Source organism: Plectropomus leopardus, chromosome 7 (genome assembly GCF_026936395.1).
Source record: "Plectropomus leopardus strain MGB_pleo_1.0 chromosome 7, ASM2693639v1, whole genome shotgun sequence".
Lineage (NCBI taxonomy): Eukaryota > Metazoa > Chordata > Actinopteri > Perciformes > Serranidae > Plectropomus > Plectropomus leopardus.
Genome location: NC_142182.1, coordinates 20,785,244 through 20,810,735, shown reverse-complemented (window position 1 = coordinate 20,810,735; position 25,492 = coordinate 20,785,244). Strand labels below are relative to the sequence as shown.

Sequence of the window (25,492 nt, the reverse complement as noted above, 5' to 3'; positions counted from 1 at the left end):
TAGTGAAGCCTTGCTTGATATGATTGGCCTGGGCCAAGTGAGGCGCTGAAGACTGGCAGGACTCAGCTTGCTCTAAGACATACAGAGTATTCCTACTTTTTTGCAATTCTAAAAAATGCTAGAAAAACATGGCGTACAGCACATGAGAAGAGCACATGCAAGGCATGGTGTACCATATGAAAACAGTGATTTTGCCTGCGATGTGTTTCTAGTGACGTGTCTCAATGTGATACGAGCCAAACTGTATTTATGGTCCATTTGAACAGAGATGCTTATCTAAATATTAGACTTAAGAGTTATTTAAAGTTTCTGGTGGTCTCTGCATCCAGGACCCTGTGATCCACGAAATCTTTCCGACATTCGGGCCGAAGTCCGGAAACACTATGTTGACCATCAGAGGAGCCTTCCTGGATACTGGGAACAAGCGAGAGGTGACAATAGGGAAAGCAGCCTGTAAGATCCAAAGGTCAGTTCATAGTCTCTGTATTAAAGTGTTTTTTTCTTTCTCCTCTCTTTTTCTCATTCTCTTTGCCTCTTGCACTGCAGAACAGGAAAAACTCTTCAAAATACAATTTGCATGTCTGTTTCTCTGCTTTTTTCTTGCTTTCTCACAAACAAATTGGTGAAGTTGTAGTGTCTTTTTTTTGCTCTTTTCCTCGTCCTGTTTCCTCTGCATGAATAGGGGACAATGGCTACCACTGTACACACTAACAAATCAATATAACCTGTGTGTTAACTCATTCTCCTCACCCCAACCTCCACCATCAGCTTGTCGTCCACCATGCTGACCTGTAAGACGCCTCCAAACGCTGTTCTTTCCAAGCAACCTGTGAAGCTAACGGTGGATTCGGTGGAGCTCCACACGCCTGTGATGTTCACGTACAACCAAGATCCAATCATCAACAGCATCCAGCCCTCACGCTCTTTCGTCAGGTCAGTTATAATCATTTAGAATAGGCTTTTTTTTATTCTCCACATCTGTGTTTTGGCCAGCGCTGAACTGCTGACACCATTGATTCTCAGCTTATGGCCCGTGGGCCAAATCTCGCCCCCAGTAGGATGCTGAGTGCCCCCTCCCCAACCATTTTCTAATTCACAATAAAAATAAAGTGATTCACACTAGGAATTGTTTTGTACTAGTATACTTAAGGTACCAGAGTGCATAAAACAGCATCAAAATAGAGCCTGTTTAATGAAAAAAAACAATGTCAGTGGACTTTCCCGTACCCCTCAACAGATGCGACTAATGTCCCAGAATTCTAGAAACATCCCAAAGTCCTATAAATGTCCTTAAATCCAAGAAAAATGTATGGGGCTGCTGCGACTGACCCCTGGCCTCCTGTCATTTTGCAAAAGTGACCCCCAAGCAAAGCAAGTTGAGTATCCCTGGCTTACACTTTAAGATTTTCAGAAATGGTTTGGATATCAGTATTTGTTATTGTCAGCTTGATAAATTTCCTCCAAATCTGAGCACTTGTATGTTTTTTCACCTCAAAGGAAGTCAAAGAGAGAAAAGGCGAGGGCGAATGTGACTGAGAATGTCTGTGGATGAGGCCAGACAGATTAATGCTTCAGTTTTACAGCAGGAGGAAACGAGTAGGAGGTGACGAGTGGCTCTAAACTGCTAACGCTAATAGCAGGTCCCGTCCCAGTGGGGATCTACTGTGTCTATGTCTGATGCTAAGGCTAACACCCCCCCCCTCCTCACTGTAGCGGAGGCTGCACGGTGTCGGCCCATGGTTTCTTCCTCCAGTCCGGCCTCCAGCCCCAGATGGTCCTCACCACCGGTCAGGATGCTGAGGTCTTCTATGTGGTGAGTGCAAGAATGGTTTTGGCACACATTAAGTTTAAGCCTTGGTGAATGTAACACAGAATGAGTGATTGATAGACAAAAGGTCATTTTGGGGGGGTGAAACATTCCCTTTCCTTACTTTCATTTTGACTGCAAGAACCTTGTGCAGGTTTTACCTTCGGCCTCCAAAAAAGTCCTCACTCATGAGGTAATGCTTTGTATTTTGCTAACAGGGAAGACCCTGCAGTTGTGGGCAAGGCTAATAGGTCAACCAGGAACCTCATCAACTTGGTAGTTGTGTCAATATGAGCAATGCTAAAAATGAAACTCAATACAATTTTTTTTTTATTGTTTGGAAAAAGAATAATAGAAAACACTTACGAGATCATTGCAGCTTTGCAACTTTTTTCCCTTATGTCATGTAAATCTTCCTTTTGCATCTTTTTACTCCTTTGCAACACCTCTTAAAGCATCACATTGACAACATAAATGACACCATTATTCTATTCTTCATGGTTTTCGAGATACAGCAGAAACGCACGTATGAATGAATGATTTAGTTCCTGAGTGTAGTTTCTGTGGCTCCTAACATTTTCAGTCTGTATGGTTGAGAAAAACCCATTAGAAATATCATACGATAAACAGCAGGCAAAAGGGGAATATCAGTGTTTCAAATACCATGCTGTCACATGCATGGTATTGTCATTATACATACTAATGCCCCCCAAAAAAACATCTTGAAGGAAAAAAAAAGTTCTTGACAATGGAAAAGAGCTAAAGTGTCAGACAAACACGAGAAGAAAGGAAATGGGAAATCCACACGCTGATCTGCTGTCACCTCAGACTCACACACAGAAGCACAGCGAGGCCTTTAGGATGCTCTGGCTTTCCTCACCTCCATCAGACTTTATTCTACTTATTGGGGGAAAATGATACTGCATGCTTGAAGCACGTCATCGCTCCCTCAGACTGGCTGGCTTTTACAGCAGCGGCCTGGAGGTGGTTTAAATCATCTGACCCTGATACTCAGCAGTCTTTCACCACGCTGTCAGCAGGCCCTTAAAATGTCTGGATATTAATGTAGTTTAATTATAACGGCTTTAAAATGGTGTCAAATGTATAAAAAATATCATCCAGGTCATAAGTCAAAGGAACCAGCACTTGGTTTTAGTTATAAGGATATTTCAACAATTAAACAGTGCTCCTGGATTAATTCTAGGCATTAGGACCTGGAAAAATGACACCTACAGCTTATATATTGTGTTAAAAGATCATAGACAGATAGAAGAAAGGATGCACAATGTCATCTTTCAGGCTAAAGATACTTGTTACCATGATATGTTTCAAGTCTTTCAAGTTGAAAGCTTAATGATTTGAATACAGAAATCTTACTTTTTCTCTCTTGTTTTGAGATACGCACACTCATGTCTATGAAAAAAATATATATCTTCAATACATTTGCAGATTCTGTTGAGACCCTACAGGTGAAAAAGTATTTTTTTTCATCCACCAGTTAAATTACATTCCTTTGTTCTTTTGTCATTCTCAGTCTTCTTTCAGACAAGTGGGGAGAAAACGTCCAAAACAGACTTTAAGGTGTTTATTTCAATTTAGATTTCTCTTCTGGAAATGTATGCAAAAAGTGCATATTTTATAAGGTGACCTGTACACTTATTTTATAAGCTGGGAAAATATCAGGGTGAAATCTATTAGGAAAATGTAAAAAAAACAAACAAACAAACAAACATATATATATAACTGTGTGTGTGTGTGTGTGTGTGTGTGTGTGTGTGTGTGTGTGTGTGTGTGTGTGTGTTTAGTCAGAAAAGAGTTAGTGCTGTCTAAAGTAATAATACTGACCACAGAAATGACCCACCATGACTTTTTTCTATGTGAACTTACTGACCTTCTGATCCAATCTTATAGTGTGCTTGGATAACAGTCTCACAGCTTAGGTTTCATTGCAGTTGCTGCTTAAATGACACCACGTCCTTTGAAAGAAAAGATAGAAACAGAGCACCTTTTTTATAGGTTGAACTGCACATATTCTCCATGTAAAGCTGGAGAATGTAACCCTGTGAAACCTGAGCAACTTGGTTTGATTTGTTTCAAAAAGAAGTTACAAGTAACAAGAAAATTACCTGAAATTGAGCTTAAAATATAAGAAAAAAGTTTTTATAAAAAAGGTTAAAAAAATTAAACAACAATAATAATAATAATAATAATAATAATAATAATAATAATAATAATAATAATAATAATAATAATAAAGACATTGATAAATTAATAATAATAAATAAATAAATAAATTATTATTATAATAAAGAATTATAAAAAGTTATAAATAGTTTTCTGGAATTTTGCCCTAATTTTATTATCTTCTAAAAAATTTCTCTCACTCTCTCTGAAAAAAATTTCAGGTTTTTTTCTTTTCCCTAGTTTCTTGCAATCTATCAGATATTTTCAGCAAGTTGCTCATTGCCTTTTTAGGCATGTTTTCAAAAGAAATCAAACCAATGTGCTTGTTCCAGGTTTCTAAAGGTTAATGTCTTGTCAAGTCCCACTTTACATGAGCTGAACTGAAACAGAAAATCTAAATTAAAAATCTCAAGAGTTTCTCAACAAATTTGGAACATTTCAAGTCTTTCCATCAATTTGTAAATAATTAAATTTTTGAAAAGGGAGTCCAAGGTGTGTTTTTCTCTGTTTGTTGTTTGCCTTGGAGGGTGGGGGTAAGCAGTGCTTTGTCATGATGTTATCTGTTATCCTGAGTTACACGCTGCTGCAGGTTCAGTCAGGAGATAATAATATGCTCAGTAACACACACACACATAAGCGTTCAGAACATGAACGCTTATGGAATTATGAAACGAGTCCGACATCTCAAATCTTTGTGACACTATATCCCTTTATCTACAATCTGTCTTTCTTCCCCCTTTTGCTCTCTCTTTTTCACACGCACACAGACACACACACTCCCTGAAGTGTCTCAGCTTTCAGTTTCCCTTTCCATGGTCATTGACCTGTGTTCGGGTCGGCGGCTGATGGCTCTCTGGAGATCTCCGGCTTTAATACACAGAATCAGTGTGAACAAAAGTAGCTCGAGCGCTCTGAAATCAGGTTTATGATCTAAAAATTGCTGCTTCCAATACTTGATTCCTCCGATATGTATTTGGATTTGCATCTACCGTTGCCCCCCTCCCCCAGAAGTTCCTATCAAAGCATCTTTCAGCACTTATCTTCCAACTGCTCCAGTGGAATTGCTCTGAGGGTCAACAGTAGACGTTTGTTGCTGCACGTGGAAGTTTCCAGGTGTGAATGTGTGCATCTCTGTGAGGTGAAGCAGTTTGTTTGGTCAACTCTGTCTGAATGAATAAAGGTTAAAAAAACAGTTGAAAGGTCAAAAAAGGCTAGGCAAACTGGGTATTTAAAGGCTGTAAATATTTGTTTACATCGCTTACAATGCTCTTTTTATAAAAAGTGTACAACCAAGTAAAAAATAAGATGTTTTTAAAATTTATTCTATGTATTTTTTAAACCATGGCCACCATGTTGAACGTATGAAGTTTGTTTGTAGTTAATTGAACTCATGGTACGGTCTGTTTCCCCAGTGAGTAATATAGGACAAAGCAGGTATACTGTCACCATGGTTACCTGCAGATTAATATACTTTGCTCACTGATTGAAGTTATTTTAAGTTAATGGGCTGTAACAGTGTTTTACTTGCCAGCCAATCACAAAGAAGTATTTTCTCAAGCTGTAATATCATTTTTTAAAACAACACTTGTTTTTACTGCTTAAAAAAAAAGAGTAAATCTAAATTTCTATTATGGCCAAAAATCTGGTCTTTAATTTCAGGTTATTCTGGATTATGCTTGAAAACTACAGCCAGTTTTAATGCATGCAATTCCACCTATAATCTTAGATGAGGGTCATTGAGGGAGTTGAAAAGGTTCTTTATGTGGCACCTCGTGCTGCATATGTAGTTTACCCCAGGGTTGAGTTTATTTTCAAGTCAATAACACTGTGACTGATATTAAAGGGGCCCTATTATGCTTATTTTCAGGTTCATGCTTGCATTTTGGGTTTCAACTAAAACATGTTTACCTGCTTTAATGGTCATAAAACGTTTTCAACACATTGTCTGTGCTGGTACACCTGTATTCACCTGCTGTCTGCTGGATTTCTGTGTACTTTTACCTCTTCATCCTAAACTTTGGCCATTTTTAATACTATCATCTGGCACTGTAATATAATATAGGCTATATAATGTAAAATAGGGAAAAACATAGTTGGTCCCCTGTAAAACCGTGCACTTTTATGTTGGAAACATTTTAAAATTAAAGACGGCATGTTAAAGCAAACCCTCGCCCCAATAGTTCATTGTTCATTTTAAACTGGAATAACAGACCAGAGAGGAATGGCAAACACTTATATCTAGCTTCCTAGAGAAAGAAAGAACGAGAGCCTGAAGCAAGCAGCCTGTATAAAATAAGGCTATCATTACTAATGATTTAGGATGGGATCATGCCCCGTAGGGCCCCAGCTGTCGCCTGTTAAATTCCTTCCAGTAAACGGGATGAGTTGAGGCTCAGCCTGGGAAGGGACAGTATAAGTGTCTTATTGTCTTAACCCCTCAAAATGGAGGCGAGGATCTTTCGCAAACTGACATCCCAGAGGTTTCCATCGCCAGCGGAACAGCACCCATGGTAATGTGAGCCAGCTTCCCATGCCTCGAGAGCTGTGTTCATAAACCTAAACGACGGCCGTGCAACCACAGCAGCCGAATAATGTTCAGTTCACTAATTCTTTTCTGCAGTTGGACAACAATCTATGAGATCTTCACACCAAAGCAGACTGTAGAGATATAGTAACCACAACTTGCTTAAAGCCATCAGCTGAGATTCAGGGGTCTCAGTTGGAGTTGGAGCATGAAAAAAAAACACCCAGTGTTGACTTGATATCTGCCCTCAGATCTCCAGTAAAGCCTGGTCTCAGCCAATCTCAGCTTTCCCACAAACATGAAAGAATTTTTTTTACGATCTGTCGTGAAAAGCTGGCATAGGGACAAAGCCAAAGCGGGCTTTACATACACAAAAAAACGGCAAAAAAGTGATCTCTGAATTTTCACAGATCGCTCACAAAGCTCAGGGAGCTCCTCATACCAGCCTCGCTCTGCTGAGCTGCACCATCACGGATGGTTCTGTTTAACTAGAGGCTTCCCCGTAGCCAGACACCTGTCGCCCGCATTCACATATTGGCCTGTTTCGTGTCAGACTCCTCTTCGTATCTCACCCCAGTGGGCTCAGCCCCTCCAGCTGACACCTGAGTGCCTCATGAAGCCTCTTTCCTTTCCCATGCCCCCCACAGCTGGGGGGTATCTGAAAGAAGGAAGTGAGTGAAAGTGAGTATTGTCCCCCCTGCCAGCAGTCAAGGTGCTTCAAAGCTCCAACTGCTTCCAGTAGAGCTTCACATTAGCAGTCAGAAGACAAGACTGTAGCTGAGCACTACTGGTATGAATGAGTGTAATATTACAATGTAATGTCACATGATGGTTTGTATTTTTTATGAAAATACAGGGATTCGTATAATATTTAACAAATTAGCATCCTGCGAATGATGTTAGGTACTTAACATAAAGATACATAAAAGAAAAAAACTCCATATTCACTTGTTTCACACAGGACACAAACACTGGTCTCTTGGGGGAAAGTCCTGTATTATTTGACGCACCTCAGCCTGTGTCCTTACTAAACTTGGGTGGCATCATGGTATTACGGTTTACCAGGGTTTTTAGAAATCCTGAACGTATGATCGGCGTAAATACAGATGCTTCTCGCGCTATTAAACTCATTGTGGACTGATTAGTATTTAGGGCCGACTAGGTGAGGTTGAAGACTGATTTGAAAAAATGTGTTTTGAGTTTAGTTTTGAATGAATTGACTGTGAAAATGTGTAACTCAAAGTTTTTAACAGCTTCAGTTTAATGTTGATCATTTGTAATACATCAGATTTTAAAAAGAGTCTACAGCAAAAAGTTATTTTAAAAAAAGAACAAGATGCAAAACCCATAATGTGCAGTTTCAAAAAAAATCTGATGCAAAATAGAAGAGAGTGAAGTTTAACCTAAAAATCAGCATAATAAGCAAAGACACATCCAAACCTGAGACCTTAAATCCAAAGAAAATAATAACACGACACAGCACAGTAGGAAACAGTGGAAAACTCCACTGGTATAAATCACTCTAGATTTGACAAGCACTTTTGTACGTGGGAGCTCCGTTATGACTTTGCTTTTTCGCAGGCTGTTACACTAATGATCCTTCGGGGACAGCGGAGGTTTTCGGGATCGCTGGTTCTCTCATCACCCCACAGTAAACCTCTCCGCCCGCTCTCTGAGCGATTGTATTTACAGCTGCTGCCGACCAACAGCCCTTCACCTCCTCTGCCTTAAAAAGAGGAGACGTCCAGTGAACAATGAAACTGACTGAGGTTTCCACTAATTCACAGGATATTTTTCCTTAGGTCGCACCCCTGGGAGACAGGGTTTAGCGAGGGGGGGGCTACCCTTCAGTCCCGTTTTCTTGCTCCTTATTGCTGTGTGGAGGAGGGAGGTTAATTGGATTGCTTTGTTAGGTGACCCAGTGCTCACACACATGGACACATTCAGTATGCACACATTTTAAATGTGTTCTTGTCTTTATTCTTGTGTTTAAGTGTTTTCGAGTGTGTTTTTGTGCGTCCATCTGGGCTGCTACAGCTGACTGGGGAGTTAGATTGGGAAATGAATGAGGAAGTTGCAGCAATACTTCGATAGAGCTGCTGCTACTGCAGTCAGAATGGCTCTCCAGGGAGTCAGTAGCAGTGTAAGTGTTGGAAGTGAGATTTAAACCTGTTTGTTGAGCTTTTTTAAACATAATGCAGCCCACAGCCATCACCGCTGCAGAGGCATTATGCTTTTGTTTTGTCCATCCCATTCTGGTGAACATGATATCTCAAGAACACCTTGAGGAAATTTCTTCATATTTGGATCAAATGTCCATTTTGACTCAACATTGAGCTGATTAAAGTTTGGTAGTCAAAGGTCAAGGTCACTGTGACCCTACATCAGCCTCAATCTTATGAAGGCAATATCTCAAGAAGACCTTGAGGGAATTTACTCAAATTTGGCACATAAGTCCAGCTGGACTCAGCAATTAAGTAATTAGATTTTGGTGGTCAAAAGTCATATCCTAATTTTGACAGCATTTAACACAAATGTCTAGACAGATATCAAGATAAACTGATAACATTTAAACTAATTAATGGGTATTATTCTATGTCATAACTGAGGAACAGGAGGCGAGACATTTGGTCAGATACTGAATTGGTGACACTAATCTTGGGGTGATTGTATAGATCTTCTCTGCTGCCAGGGGGGAGATGTGTGTGAAGCATCCATGTTTTCACAGACATGAATGTAAACTATAATTGCGACTTAAGTTTACATCTATGCGGAGGCATAAAACAGCAAAGCAGTAATTCTAGTTTGGAGTATAACAAATTTACAGACCGTAGTCCACAGTGCAGTTGTTCTCAAATGGTCTAGCTTCGGGGTCTTTAAAGCTTTCCACCCTGGATTGTTTGTTCAGTGCTGTTTTATGTATGTTATATTCTACAAAATGAAAAATTGGGATGAAGGGCAGGTAAAACTAATGGCTAAATGTAATGAAACCAGCAGTACTGAAAGGAGAGCCATTATAAACTGAGCACTGTATATTTTCCTACCTTTCGTCAGGACACATGTACCTTTGCAGCCCAAAAGATAAACACACATTTTCATTGGCGACCATAGCGCAAACATCAGCATTGATGTTTTAGCACGCAGCCAAACAAGTCTGGTTTGTTCAGAGTGCACCTGTGTGGCAGAATATCATGCCATCATCACACTTTTTAACAGTTTCATATTGAGATTGCATAATGAATAAACCACAGTCTTTAGAATAAGTATTACACATACTCCTTTTATAAACAACTTTGCTTAACCACAGGAAAAAACAAAATGTCTGCTGTGATCAAAGAATGAAACAGTAAATCAACATCATCAGGCAGGAGAGAGGATAACTGCTTTTGTTCCTGTTTCTTTTGAAGTCATATGAACAAAAGCTTTCAGTTTAGTGCACCCATTTCTTTCCTGTATCCCTTTTAATAGCGTGTCTATTGATTTCTAGTTTCTGGGAATATTGCCCTTCCCTCACAAGACGAGGCTTCCTCTCCAAATTCTCTCCAAACACTCTGTTTATAAAACTGTGGACTGCTCAGTGTCTTTACTGTTTATTACACTGTGCAAGTGTGAGTTTAACAACACTTCATGGTTGTTGAACTTCAACCCTCTATCAACATTGTGTTGTGCATTTGTGTCTTCATGAAATTGTAGAAGTTAACAAATTAAGATGAGCCACATTTTTACATTTTGGCAGATTCCCAATACACCCCTTGAACCTGCCACGGTGCCCTGCCCTCTATTTTGCACGTTTATGCACAGGGGTAATGTCCCCAGTCTTCTTGAGATAGAAGGGTGGGAGTGTTAGTGCTGCGTGGTCCTTTAAAAGAATATTTTTCAGACGCAAACTCCAAACTGCATTATGTGAAATCTCTCAGAATGAATAAACAGTAATTTATTTGACGTCACGTGTGTATTACAAATGGGTTGATCCAACATTTATGTTAAGTCACTAATGTTACACTAGTAACAGATAGGACTAAATTACACATAAGTGTCAAGCAAGTCCCCAATGACTGTGGTGAAAAACAAACAAGTCAAGTCTCTGCCATAATTCAAGCAAAACTGAATAACTATATAAAAAAAGCAAAATGCAGAATACTTCAAAGATGTTTAACAATGAGCCAAGTGAGTGGTACCAAATTACTATAAAACTATAATGAGCCTGAACATTTAGATACAATCACTGAGCAACTTGTTGAAACCCAGCCGGTTTCTGAGTGTTTAGCGCAGCAGCTTATATTTGGCCTCTACCACACTTTTTTTCTGTACATGTGAGCGCTTTCTGCCAGCTAAGTAGTGCATGCTGTAATTTCCCTAAAAAAGGCACAGGGCAAAATTGTTACACAGACGTGAAGTCCGTGTTCCTCTTTTACAGCCGATACAAAGCCAGACACATAAAGTTTAGATCTCTGCCATGTAAACACAGTCTCTATCCCCCATTAAATACCCGTGTTCTCTTCAGACAAGATGAAACTATGCCACACCTCAATACAAAAAGACTGAGGGTGTTTCTGTCTCTCACTGGGGGTTCCTAATGAGCACAAAAGCTGGGAGGCCTACGTGGGCTGAATCCAACACGGGATAAAACTCTGTTGTGCCCTCGGGCCACTTATGTAAACACTGGTAAAGCTGAAAACAGGCAGTGTCTCATATAATGTGTTGAGTATAAAAGAAGCTGCCAAACTGAGCATTACTGCATGGGTTTTCTATATGGTGACTGAGTGAAGACCTAAAGGGTGCTGTCTTTACTCTGAGTGGTAGGAAAGCTGAGAAGTTGGGGTGGGGTGTTTGTGCATGTATATTCAATATGTGTGCATTTATATACTTAGGGACTGAAATGCCCTCAAAAGATATGGAACAATTTTGGTCTTCACTTCTGTTTTAGGTGTAGGACCAGGTTGATATAAGATCTTAATAAGCATTAGCTTTAGGTTAGATTAGAAGAGAGAATGTCTGGTGGTGCACATCGTAAATATCAAAATAAAAAACTACTGTAACAGTTTAAAAAAAAAGCTTTAATAGAGGATAAAACAAAAGGTCAAGGGTTGGCGTATATCCAGTGGAAGTTGATGAGGTGCTTGTACTACCAGGTAGATGGGTGGGTTATAGAGGAGGAAGTAGGTATACTCTTTATATATTTGCATGGCTTTTTGGTACCAGATGACTGACAGAAACTGCCAGAAAAAGGTCCTTAGATGTCCCCTTGACTCACACATTGATGTTGTTTAGGCTGTGATGACTCACTTAAACTTTTTTTTTATGGGCGCATTTTGCCGCCCCTGTCAGGATGGTGCCCATTGGCAGCTGCGTATATTGCCTATGGCAAGCACTGCAACTGGGGCCTACAGTATTTTGTTGGACAGTGTTTGTAATTTTGTTTTCAAATGCAGACCCACAAATTCACATCCAAAGCCACTGAAAGAATGTGGATTTAGATCAGTTGTAGTTGACTTTGGTTTGCAATAAAATGCAAAAAATAAAATAAAATAGTGTATATGCCCACAAGAAGAAATGTATATGTGTGCATATATCATGCAATGATTACTGCTGTTCCTGTTTTGTTAGCAAGTAAACAGGAAAAATAAGAGCCTAACAGAGGCGTAAATAAAAGATAACACACAGTTGGAGCTCGTTCTTTGCCTTGGCTGCAGCACCTACAAATGGTAGTGCTTCCTTATTGTACTCTTGTGGCTGCGACCACCCATACATTACTCCCCAACTTCCCTACATACATCCAAACGTGTGCCAACATTGTTTCCTAATAAGGGTGGTAAACATCTGGGTCCAGATCGTAAAACTATGTGTAGATACACAACTAAAACAGTGTGTACAAAGACATAAATACTGAATGTATCTGATTTCTTTTCCTCAGATTTATAAAGACACAGGTATGCCTGATTCTGTTTCATAAATCTTAATCATCGTGAAGCTGGGCTCACATGCACACCGCATTTCCAGTCCCAATGTTAGCCATAAATACATGTAGAAACACCCTTAACCCTTTCAAACTTAAAGAGACATCACTTTTCTTGTGGTGCTTTCAGTCGCCTTTCACGGGCATTTAAACATTTTTGAGCAAATTGGTGTAATTTCTTTCAAAAACATGGTAACAATAAATAAAAAAGGCAATGACCAACTTGAAATGACAGAAATGTTATGCAAATTGTAAGAAATTAGTAGATTTAGAAAAAATATTTTAAAAAGCTATGGAAAATGTTAAGGGAAGAAAGACAAAAATGTCTGGGGAAAACAGAAAAAAAGGGAGGGAAGAAATATGTAGGGAAAAAAAGAAAAAGCAAAGTTAACACAGTTTTATAAATGTCATATTTACATATTTGAATTACACACTTTACAAATTGCTTCACAATTCAGAATAAAACTAAACGATCATTGACGGGGAGATGATGCTCAAATAAAAATAATAATGACGAAAGTACTCAGAAGTAATTTAAAAAGTTAAAATGTGCTTTTTTTTACAGAACTCTTTGTGGACTGCAAACTAATAACACAATCACTTGAATTGTTTTTCTAACCTACATGTTTCCGTCTGTCCATATTCCCCACTGCCTCTCCTCTCTAGAGCTGTGTGTACGGTGAGAACCGAACATCCATCCAGTGCACCACGCCCTCTCTGGCCAAACTGGATCTGCAGCCGCCTGTGGTAACCAAAGTTGCGTTCGTGCTGGATGGCTACTCCACAGATCAGTGGGACCTGATCTATGTGGAGGACCCCCTCTTCCAGGACCCCAAGCTCACATCCAAGGACAACAAAAGCATCGTGGAGCTTAAGGTCAGACTACAGTAAACATCTACATGTTAAATAGGCTCAGTTCTTATTGTGTCATGATCAGTGACTTGTTTACTTTTGTTGTCTTTCAATTACTCTGATATAAAAATCATGGAACAAAGGTCAGCTGCATCTGTGTCCTTTAGTAAAGAATAAAAGTCTTGCTCAACAAAAGTCCAGCAAACACTTCCAGAAACAGGTGCCGAAACTCAAGACACCTGACAAAACTTGTGCTGTAGCAAATTTCAAAAGCTTAAAGGGTAACCAGTGTACTCATTTTCAGGTTCAAACTTGTACTTTGGGTTTCCATTACAACGTGTTTCCATGCATTAATCGTCAAAAACACTTCATTGTTCTCATACTGTTTGTGCTGGAAATCCTGTACAGACCCTCTGTCCGAAAGGCTCCATTTTAGCACCTCTAAGACTCAACTTCCAAAAATGCCCAGTCTGCTCTTATTGGTCATGTTTTCCATGTCTCAGCGTCTCTGCACTGCAGCCAGGAAATGATTGTAGCAGAAAACGACAGCATTTTCTACCGTGAAACATCAAGAAAAGCTTCAAAACTAGACATGGTTTAGCAGGCCCTTTTAAATTAAAAACATTTGAATCAAAGATTACATGTTTTCCTGATGTTAAAATATAGCTACATGTAGCAGTGTACTTGCAGCTGGGAAATGACTGTGTACAGTCAAGTCAAGTCAATTTTACAGTGCATTTTCTTCCATTAAAACTCAAAAATCAAAGCTTCCAAACACAATCAAACATGTTGCAGCAGGAATATGATTCAAAATTAGGAAGAAATTAACAACCAGCACCCATGTTTACTAATACCCATGGCGTTAGCTTGTAGCTACATGTAGTAGTATAGGATATATAAAGTAAACACATGCAGTAGCGTGTCTGTGGCTGACAGGTGACTTTCTAAGGACATTTGTTGCATGCTGATATCAGCTTGTCACAGAAAAAGAAAAAAACATTTGAAACAGAGGATACAGATCAGTCTTAAACCTTAGGTTTTTGCACACAGGGATTATACACTTCTATATGCATTAACCTTCTTATTTCAGTCTTTGGCTATGTTTTATATGAACATGTGACAATTTAACATCATACATTTGAAAAAAAAAGAAACAGCATAATACGCCCCCTTTAAGTGCTTCAAAGAACAGCAAGAGCAAAGCACAAGCAGAAACATGTAAATAACAGACACGACTCAGCTTACCCTGACAAATATACAACACTGCTACAGGTATCCAGAGTCGTGCTAGTGTTGTTTAGTTAGGAAAATAAACTCCACGGATTTGTTGACTTTTTAACTCTGTTAACAGTGCTGCTCTTGATTTTAATTCAGAGGGGTAGTTTACAGAGCTTTACTGAATGAGATGAATTCACAGTTTGAGACCAGTTCACTGCACTTTGCCTCCCAATCCAAACATTCACCCATACAGCCGTCCACGGTCACAGCCCAGGTCAAGTTGGGAAGGAAACAATACTGAAAGAAAAACAGGAAGTGTAGTCTGTTTCCCATCGTTTACACCCCCCCTCCTGCAACTCCCCATCCTTTCCCCATTTCTATACCTCTCTATGTATTCTCTCTGTTGACTTGCATTGTTCTGCCTGCCGAGGTCAAAGCTCTTGACATATTAATGCCGCTTTTCAAACAAGTCGCCACATTCCCCAGAGCCTGTTTTAGGAGCACAATGAAATGCATATTTCTCCTCTTTTCTTTCTTTTCTTTTTTTTTTTTTTTGACTGCAGCTCGACGGTTTGTGGCAGCTGTGCTGAACCTCTCGCAGGGGGATCCTGGCTGTTTTTTCTTTTCTTCTTTCTCTCTTTTCCCAGACGTGACCTTGGCCCCATGGCTAAATCCACCACCAACCCAACCTCTATCCCCCCTTTATCCCTCCCTTCAGCCCAGACAAACCAAACCCCAGTTTTTACCCGGAGTGGGGGGGGGCTGGTACCAGGCATCACAGTGAAACGGGCCGCATTTAATGCCATCAGATAACCCTGCCCTGCAGTAAAGGGCAAATGCAAGGCTCATTTAGCGCTGTCTGATAACTCAAACCCAAGAATGCATGCAAATAAAAGACAAATAACAAAGACAAAGTAATATTGAGCTCTGACTGACAGCTCCGCACCAGTATGGCAGCACATGAAGGACTCTTGATTTTGGCATGTGGCCAGACTCTTATCGCTGCTGATCTTTTCACGGGAGGCTTGAAGCATCCCCAATCATCATTCTAGGAATTTATGCAGAGTCGCTGGTATTACTGTGACGGCTCTTTAACTTTAATAACTCTTCTCAGTATTGTCACGCCTACAACTGAGAAACGCACTGAACCAGGATTGCACTAGATGATGTTGTTACAAAGTCTTTGTGTGTGTCCTAATTGTAAGTTAGTTGGTGGATGAATTAGTGGTTCATATTGCTGTGTTTGAACACTGCTAAAGTGCAGTGTGTGTGTGCGTGTGTGAGAGAGAGAGAGTGTGCGCAGGAACAGGTGCAAGCCTCCACTCTGTGTCAAATTGGAAAATCCCAAGCTGTCACGCAAGGAATGTGATCATTCTCTTTATTGCCTTCTGCTGCACTCAAACAAGTGTGTTTATGTGTGTGAGAGACAGAGAGATGGAATCAGAGGAGCTAAAAGCGAGTGAGAAGAGAAAACAAGGGAACAAGAACGATTCTGAGAGTGAAGAAAAAGAACAAATTGGGCTGCTTCCCGTCAGACAACACACTCACTAACTCAGTTACACACACTCACGTGGGCAAACGCTGTGTGTGCTTCCAGTCAGATCTCAGGGATGGGGTGGGGGGTGGGGTTGTTGTCGTCCCACTAGGGGTCACACGACTAGAATAAGTTGCTCTGTCTTACTCATATCAGTGGCAGCGTGCTCAGTTCATGCCCAGTCTTTTCGATCACTGTGAATCACGATGAACTCTGCCAGGAAGAGGCCTGCACCTGATTTACCTCAGCTTACTTCTTTGATTAGATTTCTGTTTCCAAATCCAAATATGTCCCAAAAAAGCCATGAGGTTGCTGCTAAAATATGTCTTCAAACTGTAAAATGCATATGATTTTGTCAACCATGCACCCATGTCACTTATTACCCTTTTAAAAGTCTTATAAAAAGTTTAAGAGCTGCACAAGGAACCTTTAAAGAGTGTGAATGTTTAGGACTTCAGTATGGATGTCAGTTGCGAATATACCTTTGTAGCCTGTAATTAAGTCATATCAAAGTAAACTTTAAAAACGCAAACAAACCTCCCCTCAGCTTGCCATTCTCACCAACGGTCTGTCTTCAACTCTAATCTCTACTGTGTATGTCCAATTAACCCTTTGAAACATGGATCAACATCCTGTTTCTTGTGCTGTATTCACACATATTAAACCTGTAAATCCCATGCAAATTTATTTGTTTTTTTAAAAAAAACATAGTAAAAAAAAAGAGAAACTTCAAAAAAGTTTGAAGATATATTTTTTTAAATCTAGGGGAAAATGTCCAGAGCAATTAAAAGTATAATTATCATTATCATATATATAAAAAATATTTTCTCTCTCTCTCCCTCTCCCTCTCTCCCCCTCCCCTCACTGCAGGGTGACCATATGGACAGGGAGGCAATGAAATGTCAGGTTCTGACCGTCTCCAATCACAGCTGTGAGAGTCTGACTCTGGTTGGAAACACTCTGGAGTGCACCGTCCCCACCGAGCTACAAGCCGCCACCTCCAAGGAGCTGCAGGTGGAGGTGAGACACACCTGCAGTTCACAGATACCTAGACAGATGTGATGTGCCTTTTAGTTTGCATTTAGAGTAGACACACTAACTGACTGCAAACCCATTTATAGACATTAATGCACAGGTGCACATACTGGACACACCTATGCATACATTCCCCCTCCCCATAGCCTGAGCAACAGTTGGACAACAAAGATTATTTAATTAATGCAGCCGTTTGTTCATAGTGAGACCCAGGTCACGACAAATACACATCCACACCCAGCCTCACACACATGCAAAAACACACACGCTCTTCATGCCACTCAATAGCTGTCTTGTTTCAGCTTTACTGCATGTTGACAGCAGAGAAAAGCCTCAGCGTCTTTGAAGTGGTGTTTGGATGCCAGTGCAGGGTGTGTGGGTGTGGGGGTGGGTGTGTGTCTTAAACTGTTTATTGATGCTCAGATAAATATAATTTGCATATTAGTGAATTAGCTCATCCCTTTAAAGTAAATAAAACAATATTATGCAAATAGGTTCTATACCAGTATTGAGAGTGTTGTAAAAACCTGTACCTTGTAAAAAGATCAAATTAATTCAAGGCATTCACTTTTAATCTTTACCTTGTAAATATGTCTTATTGCCATCATATTTTCCTTTCAAAACCTCTTAAAAGAAGTTTGAAAAAAAAAAAAAACACAGATATGTTGAGATCATTCGGTCCTTTCTCCGATTTAAATTTGCTTTAATTTTTTTGTTATTAAATTCTTCATTAACTTGTTATGCCGCTGCCAGAGGTATTATGTTTTTGGGTTGTCCGTCCATACATCCGGACGTATGTGACCTTGTCTCATTCTCTCATTCTCACTGACACGGTATCTCAGAAGCAGGAGGAAATTTGTTTTTGCCTGTGATCTCCCAAAACATGTTTTGGCCAAACTCAAGAATTCATGTGTTCATCATGACAAAATTTCACACAAATGTGAAAAAATTATGAAATGATGATATTTTATATCCCAGAGTTCAAAGGTTAGCTTCACTTTGAAATTGTAATGTTCTGCAAAAACCATTTTCAGGGCATTATTCAGCATCATAACTCAGGAACAGAAGGGAAGGTATTTGGTCAGATACTGAATTTGCGACACTAATTTTGAGTGTCCACCTTAAAACTGTGCTCAATGGATCTTCTGTGCTACCAGGGGGGAGATGTGTGTGAAGCGTTCATGTTTTCACAGATACGGATGTAAATCGGCCGTGTGTGAAGTCATACAACTGTTTGGTGTTAAATCTATTCTTTAAACTAGGAATTATTTTACCTTACTTGCAGAACTCTGTCCTGTATTCTAAAAACTCTTATTGGCTTAAAATGAGGTCAGATAACTTGGTTTATGGTCAGTTTTAGGAGTGACGGCACTTTATAGCAGTCATAAACCCTGGCTCTATGAGCACAATTTTTCGAGAACCAAGAATGATTATGTCTAAAAGAGAGGCTTTTGATGTCTAAACAAGATATTCTGTATCAAACATCTGCTCTGAGACAAGTGGAAGCAACACAGCAGTGATCCATGAGCCAATTACAATCCATTTATATGATAAATCCCCCACTGTTTGTATTATCAGGCTCATGGGAGGAATTTCAGTAATAAAAGGTATCATATCATATCACAGCACCTGCTTCTGAGGAGGAGGCTGACTCGCCACATAGCAACAGCATAACACAGTGATGATCGATAGAAAGAATATGTGCATGTTTTGTTTTTGGGTTTTTTGTGTGGGCGGTGAATGTTGAGTCATGATTATTTTTAGTATATTTCACTGAATTTAAAATTTAGTTTCAAATTGATGATATGTTCAGGTTTTATTCAATTTGATTCCTATTTTTTTATTTATTATGGTCAATTCCAGGTTTACAAAACAGACAGTAAAGTCTGTGTGAGTTTTCTGAAGGCAGTAACTGGATCATTCTGCACTCGGCCATACTGAGCTTTTCATTCTGCGCTGTGGGAATTTCATGGAAAACTCCACATTCCTCCAGTGTTCCAGATCATTTACAGGATACTTCAGTAACTCTCCTCCTGTCCTAATGCAGTCCCTTATAAAAACCAGCTCAGGGAGACTTTAATACGCAGTGTGTTGAGTGAAGGGGCTCAGCATCCAGCTGTCTTGTCACTTGAATATAAGTCAAGTATCTTCTGAGTCATGAGAGGGGGACATACAGTACATAAATGTCAAACTGGCTTTTAATAATGAGGATAGATGTTTATCACCTGTGACTCATGCTGTAAAAAAAATAACATATTTCAGGTATTTTAAAATGTTTTTTTAAGGATTTAAGAGTAGCTTGACACCCCTTGAAAATGTCATTTTTTACTGACCTCCAGTGGTTTAACCTCTCGCCTTTCTGCAGTGATGTACCAATATACTGTGACATCACTGTCAGGTACGGTAACATGTGCAAGAAAGCACACCTCTAAACACACTTGGCATCAACAGACTTCAAGGTTACAACCAGAGAGGGCAATGGATTATCAACTTGGTGGTAAAGGGACAGTTCAGCCCAAAATTAAACCAAACTACACCTGCCAAGCGAATCACAGTGCAGAAGGAAGCATGCATCTACTAATGGACCTGAGTTTCTTGCTCAAGACAGCGGGTGTCATAAAGGAACTACTTTATTGCCTTTTGTTTCCTTTAGTTGTTTGGTGCATGTTAAACTTCTTTGTGCATATATGGCCAAAACACTTGCACTGTAGCCTTGTGTCAACATAGTTTTCAGCAGCTTATTTAAGGTCTGACAGCAGTGAAAGAAGGAATGTTTCAGTGAGAGGAATCCATCTTAGAAAAGGCATAAATCCACATTTCTCCACACAAAACAGACCAGAATTCTGTGCAACTACAAGACTAATGATGTCTTGAGTCATGGGGTGGCAATTGTCATTTTACACCAATGAAATAAAATCCTCACTAAGCCCACACAATGTTAAGTTTTTGTTTAATTTTGAGGGGTTATGAAAAAGCAAATGCAAAGGTAGGAGATAAAACTTAAGTAGAAATAGTTGAGGCACCTTAAGGGGAAGAAATGTACATAAACTACATCATTTTGCAGGTCCTTTTTAACTTCACTTGTTGATATTAGACATACTGAATGTTAAATCATACACTAAAATGCAGCTCATATATCGGGTTCAGAGACTTCCTCAATAAATTGTTTGCAACAAACATCCTCCAAACATCTTAGCACATTATTAGAGGTCTGATAAGAGAAATATCTAACCTTTACGATGCAGACTAATATTAGACGCTGTGCTTTAGACATCCTCATGTCATCCTTAAATATAATATCCTTGTGGTGAAACAGCAGCGTCTCCAAGACCAGACGTTATCTGCCTCATCACTGTTGACTTGTGAACTGGCCCTCAGAGGAAAGCCTGTATCTCATGGGATGGTCAGCCAATAACCTCCATAGACCTATGCACACACCCACACACACACACACACAGACACATACACACACCGTCCCATCTGCAGCAGCAGGCAGAAGTAGAAACCTCATTTCCACCAAACCTAATAATGGCAGAAGCAATATCACTGATGTAATCTGCCTCCAGTCTGTGGCAGCAGACCAACAACTGTGTGTGTGTGTGTGTGTGTGTGTGTGTGTGTGTGTGTGTGTGTGTGTGTGTGTGTGTGTGTGTGTGTAATATTGCATACCATATGTCTGAATGCCAGTTTCATGCCTCTTAATTTTTTGTCTATATGCCATGCATGACATACTGCATGGGGTCATTATGTATCAAGTGTCAGCCTGCATACAGTGCAGTCTGTACATGTTTTTAGTCTGTATCACAGAGTGCAACAATTATCTGAAAATTAGCAGAAATTTGACAAGTTAGTACGAACTTATTAAGAACAAAATGCAGACTGGAGTTAAACATAAACAGCCACCATTAAAGCTGGAAGTGAGCACTTTCGCTTCATAGTCAAGGTTTCATTTAAAAGCTGTTGTGGTGTGTCGATTAGGCATGGGCTGAATGCAGTATTTCACACCTTTTTTTCCTTCCTGAAATCTCACTGGGGTACAGTGTAAGTATGTGGCGCTAACATCCCTCTGACTATGAGTGCACCACTTACTTTCAGCTTTTCAGACCAATAAACAAACAATAGAAACCCACAGAACATTAATGAAAGTAATATTCCCACACTCATTTTAATAATTAAACAAAAATAAACAACTATACATCTTTTGATTTCAAATTTCTCTAGAAAGTTTGCTGCTCTTCTTGCATTATTATGCTAAATTATTATTTTAATATTAATGGCATGAAATCATCTAAAAATAACAATAATATCCTTTATCTATCTATCTATTATTTATATTATTTCTGGGGCAATATGTCATCCAACAGTAGAAGCTGTCCTGACAGGCCTGGTTCCAGCTGTAATACTGTTTCTCTCAGAGTGGTAACACTACTGCCTGACCGCCAACGTCATTGTGGATGGAGGCTGGATCAATAATAATTATTAGTGTTTTTCAAATTTACTTCCTTCACTCTGTGACACCCCGAACCTCTTCACTTGTTTCAGTGGCGTCAGGCAGACACCATCAAGCAATTGGGCAAGGTGACGCTGGCTCAGGAGCAGGACTACACGGGCCTGATCGTAGGCTGCGTGTGTGTCAGCCTGCTGCTGCTGCTGCTTGGATCGCTGCTCATGTGGAGAAGGAACAAACACATTGACGGTAAGAGCTGAGATATCAGGTCACGGTAGGGTCATGGGGTCAAAGGTCAGTTCACGTCTGCCACTTTTGACATCCTAAACTCATCTCTAATCTTAGACAGTGACTGCCTGGCATTGATTTCACTCCTTACTTCCCCCTCACTTCCTTTGTAATGTTATCTACTCTGAAATACTATGTCAACCAGACACTTAAGCAAAGTCAGGTCCAGTTAGATTGTGAATTGAATCAAGATGAAAATAGAAATTGATATAATTTAAATTACACATGCATGTAATGTAATGCCCAATAGGAGAGACAAGTCAGCCACATGTTCAAGTATTTCATTTTGAATAAGTTGAACGAAAAGTGAATTGACCCCAGCCCTGGTGTGTGTGTGTGCGTGTACATGTGTGTGTGTGTGTGTGTTTTAATATATTTGCATACTTGCAGCAGGAATTCAGTGTATCCTCTCTAACCTGTGTGCATGTGTCTGCTGGGTTTTGTTTTGCCTGGTGGGTTTACAGTTAGTTTGTGTGTGGGGCGCACTGGTGAGTCGCTTTGCCTTTCTTAGTAATTCTCTCTTCTCTCCCCCTCCTCTTATCTTTTACCTCATTCTTCATCACTCGCCCCTCACTCCCTCCATCCCTTGTTTCCCACCTCTCTCTATCTCCTCATCCTGTCTGTTCCTCTCTCCTTTCCTCCTACATGCCTTCTTTATCCCCTTATGTCTCAATCATCCCCCTCCCCCTTTCCCTCTACTTCTAGATCTGTCTGAGGTGTGGTATGATGGCCGGGGTCACATCCAGCATCTGGACAGGCTGGCTAACGCGAGGAGTGTCAGCCCCACTAACGAAATGGTCTCCCACGAGTCAGTCGACTATAGAACAACCCTGCTGGAGGGTACGTCAACAAGATAAGCCCCTCCCCCACCCCTCACCTGACATCTTTTTTTCACCTGTCCCACCTCCCTCCCTCCTCCCCTCTACCTGCTTCCCTTCTTGTGGGGTTGAACGCTATGCTAGCGGTGCATGCCTTACATAGTCTAGAACTAACACCTGCAGCCCAGAGGAAATATACGTTTAAGAATAAATATGGTGAATATTTAATCAACTGATCAAAATCATCCACGTAAAAAAAATGATGGTTACACCAGCGCTAAGAGTTTTCACATTAGAAGTAACCGTAACGCAGTTTCAGCTCCCTCAGCGGACACGTCACCGGCGTCTAAGAGCGGAGAATACTGCTCAGATTTCAAAACCTAATTTTATTTAGTTAGAGAGGTTTTTTATATTTAAATTGAGTTTGGTGGTTAATAACACATTTTTCTATGGTGTGACAGACTCATTAAACCTATTTATTTTTGCTTTATTCCAACTTTAATTATTAGATAAAAAATTATACTAAGGCTAAGCATGATCCAAATTTACCTTTTGGTAATATAAGAGTATGTTTTACATAATATGAGCTGTTGATCAAACATTTTCGTCTCCCTTCAGTTGATTTTTCCATTCACTTGACTTCCTTTGGAAAGGAAAAATGATAAACAACCCATTTATGTGTCCTGTAATATTTTTTATGTAATTATGACCTGTTTTAAGACAAAACTGACACAAATAAAATAAGATATATTTGCATCTATCCTGAGGGAAATTGCTCTGCAGCAGTACAAAAAGGCCAAAATAACATAGCAGCAGGTACAAAATATTAAAACTAGATAACAGTAAAGTGTAATCCAATACAGACAATATATGTAATGCAAAAAACAGTATACCAGTATGGATGATAAATATAGTAGTGCTGCTTTTAAATCAGCTCAGATTCTACCAACAGGCCAATCTTCTTAAACTTTGAGGCAATCTTTAGAGTCATCTGTGGTTTGGTTTCCTGAGCTTAAATACTGAGGGCGTTAAATGGAGGGGCTCCATGTATTATGATCCTGAGTATGATGGGCAATTTTCCTGCTGCTAAAAAGGATAAAAATCTGAGAAGATAGACTTAGTAATGATCTAACATTTGGCCTCAGGGAGCTTTGAGGTGTAATGGTTGAAAATTCATTTATAGTCCTTATTTGAGCTCAACATTATATCCTCAAGTCCACCTCTTTGGATAAGATTTAGATATTTTTGCATGCATTTTCTTTGATTTACTTTCTTTCACTAACAGCAGAAATCAGAAACTCTGTTTTCTAGCTCAGCTTCCCTCCATCACAGTGTCAAGTGTCTCCCTGCCTTTGTTGTTGTTCTTTTCTGATCATGTAACAGTCCTTGACCTCTGGAGGCCCTGTTGATACAGTGGCTGACCTTTGAACCCCTCTCCAATTCCTCCAGATCAGGGCACCGACAGGCCCGAGACATGCCGGGCGGCTCCTCCTATCTACGGCGGCAACGGGGAGCTGCTTTCTCCGAGACTGGGGGCACTGGGAGGTGGGATGGGGATGGGTCTGGGAATGGAGGGAGAGCTGGTGTCTCCCCTACTGATGGCCCCAGTCCACATTGACCCGTCCTGCCTCCACCCAGATCTGCTGACTGAGGTGCAGCACGTAGTGATCGCCCGCGAGCAGCTGCTGCTTCACCTCAACCAGGTCATCGGCAGAGGTCAGTCACAGAGATACCTTGTTTAAAACAGATCATTTTAAAAGATTATGTATCACTGAGCCTCTCAAGTGGTAATCTAGTGGTTATGTTCTTTTATTTTGTCAAATATTTAAACTAATTTACCATTGCTGTAGTTTTTCAGCATTGCTTGGTAGATTTAGGCGGTATCTAATTTTCTTAGTTTCACCAGGGTATACGGTATGTAACAGTTTAAGTTACTTTCAGCTTTTTTAAACTAAAAAAATACACAATAGAAACCCATAAGATAATAAACACTAGAACCTATAAGATGTAGCAGGATTTAGGGTCAACTTTAATTTCATTTCTTCTTAAGCCACATTTAAGAAAAATGACTATAAATCTACCACGTACCTTGTACAAAATGTGAAGACATATTCTCACAACCATTTTCCTTATTAAAGAGAGAAATAAAATTGTACACCTTTTGAATTTAACTTTCTCTTGCAAAACAAGAAACAAAACAAAACTTACTAACCATCTTGGTTATTATTGCTAGTAATCTAGTTAGTAAGTCAACTGTTCCAACAATCACCAGTTCTGTTTTAATCTAAATAAATTCTTAATTCACCAAATTAGATGTAAAAAAAAAAAACACGTTGCTATTCCCAACAGTCTCATTTTGCCGTTGCTGGCCGCCAGCTGTTAACAGTCCTGTAACTTATCCCTCCACCGTTAGGTGTTACAACATCTTTCAGCTCAGCTGCCTGTTCCACCAGTAGAGACCAGAAACTGAGCTCTAGTGGTGCATGCTGTGCACAACATAAAATGAGTTTAATAGAAAGAGGGACGACTGTGTTTATGACGACATTGAAAAACATATCTGGGATTTCTAAATAACCTGAAGACACAACATGCAAACATGATGCTGTCTTTGCTTCTGCAGTGACAGAAGTTGTCTCTTTGGCCTGACGTTCGCTTTCTTTTTCTTTCTCATTCATTTTCTTTCGCTTTTCTGTGGGGCTCCACTCCTAGAATAAATCTCAACATTACGATGAACTTGTTTTGGATTCTCATCACTACAGCATGTACATTTATTTTGGCACAGCACAAAAGCACACTGAGAGCTACCAGATTCTAATACGTTCTAAATGT

At 39.8% G+C, this 25,492-nt stretch overlaps 1 protein-coding gene across 1 annotated transcript in view; it reads left to right on the top strand.

The window, feature by feature from the left end:
- The window catches only part of met (MET proto-oncogene, receptor tyrosine kinase), an 81,555-nt gene that overhangs the window by 43,371 nt on the left and 12,692 nt on the right, over positions 1-25,492 (top strand). Inside the window, exons 8-15 of the mRNA XM_042496085.2 lie at positions 330-466; positions 769-933; positions 1,714-1,813; positions 13,138-13,347; positions 16,946-17,095; positions 21,653-21,806; positions 22,551-22,685; positions 24,113-24,379. Coding sequence (XP_042352019.2) covers positions 330-466; positions 769-933; positions 1,714-1,813; positions 13,138-13,347; positions 16,946-17,095; positions 21,653-21,806; positions 22,551-22,685; positions 24,113-24,379 — 1,318 coding nt within the window. The remainder of the gene's footprint in view (positions 1-329; positions 467-768; positions 934-1,713; positions 1,814-13,137; positions 13,348-16,945; positions 17,096-21,652; positions 21,807-22,550; positions 22,686-24,112; positions 24,380-25,492) is intronic.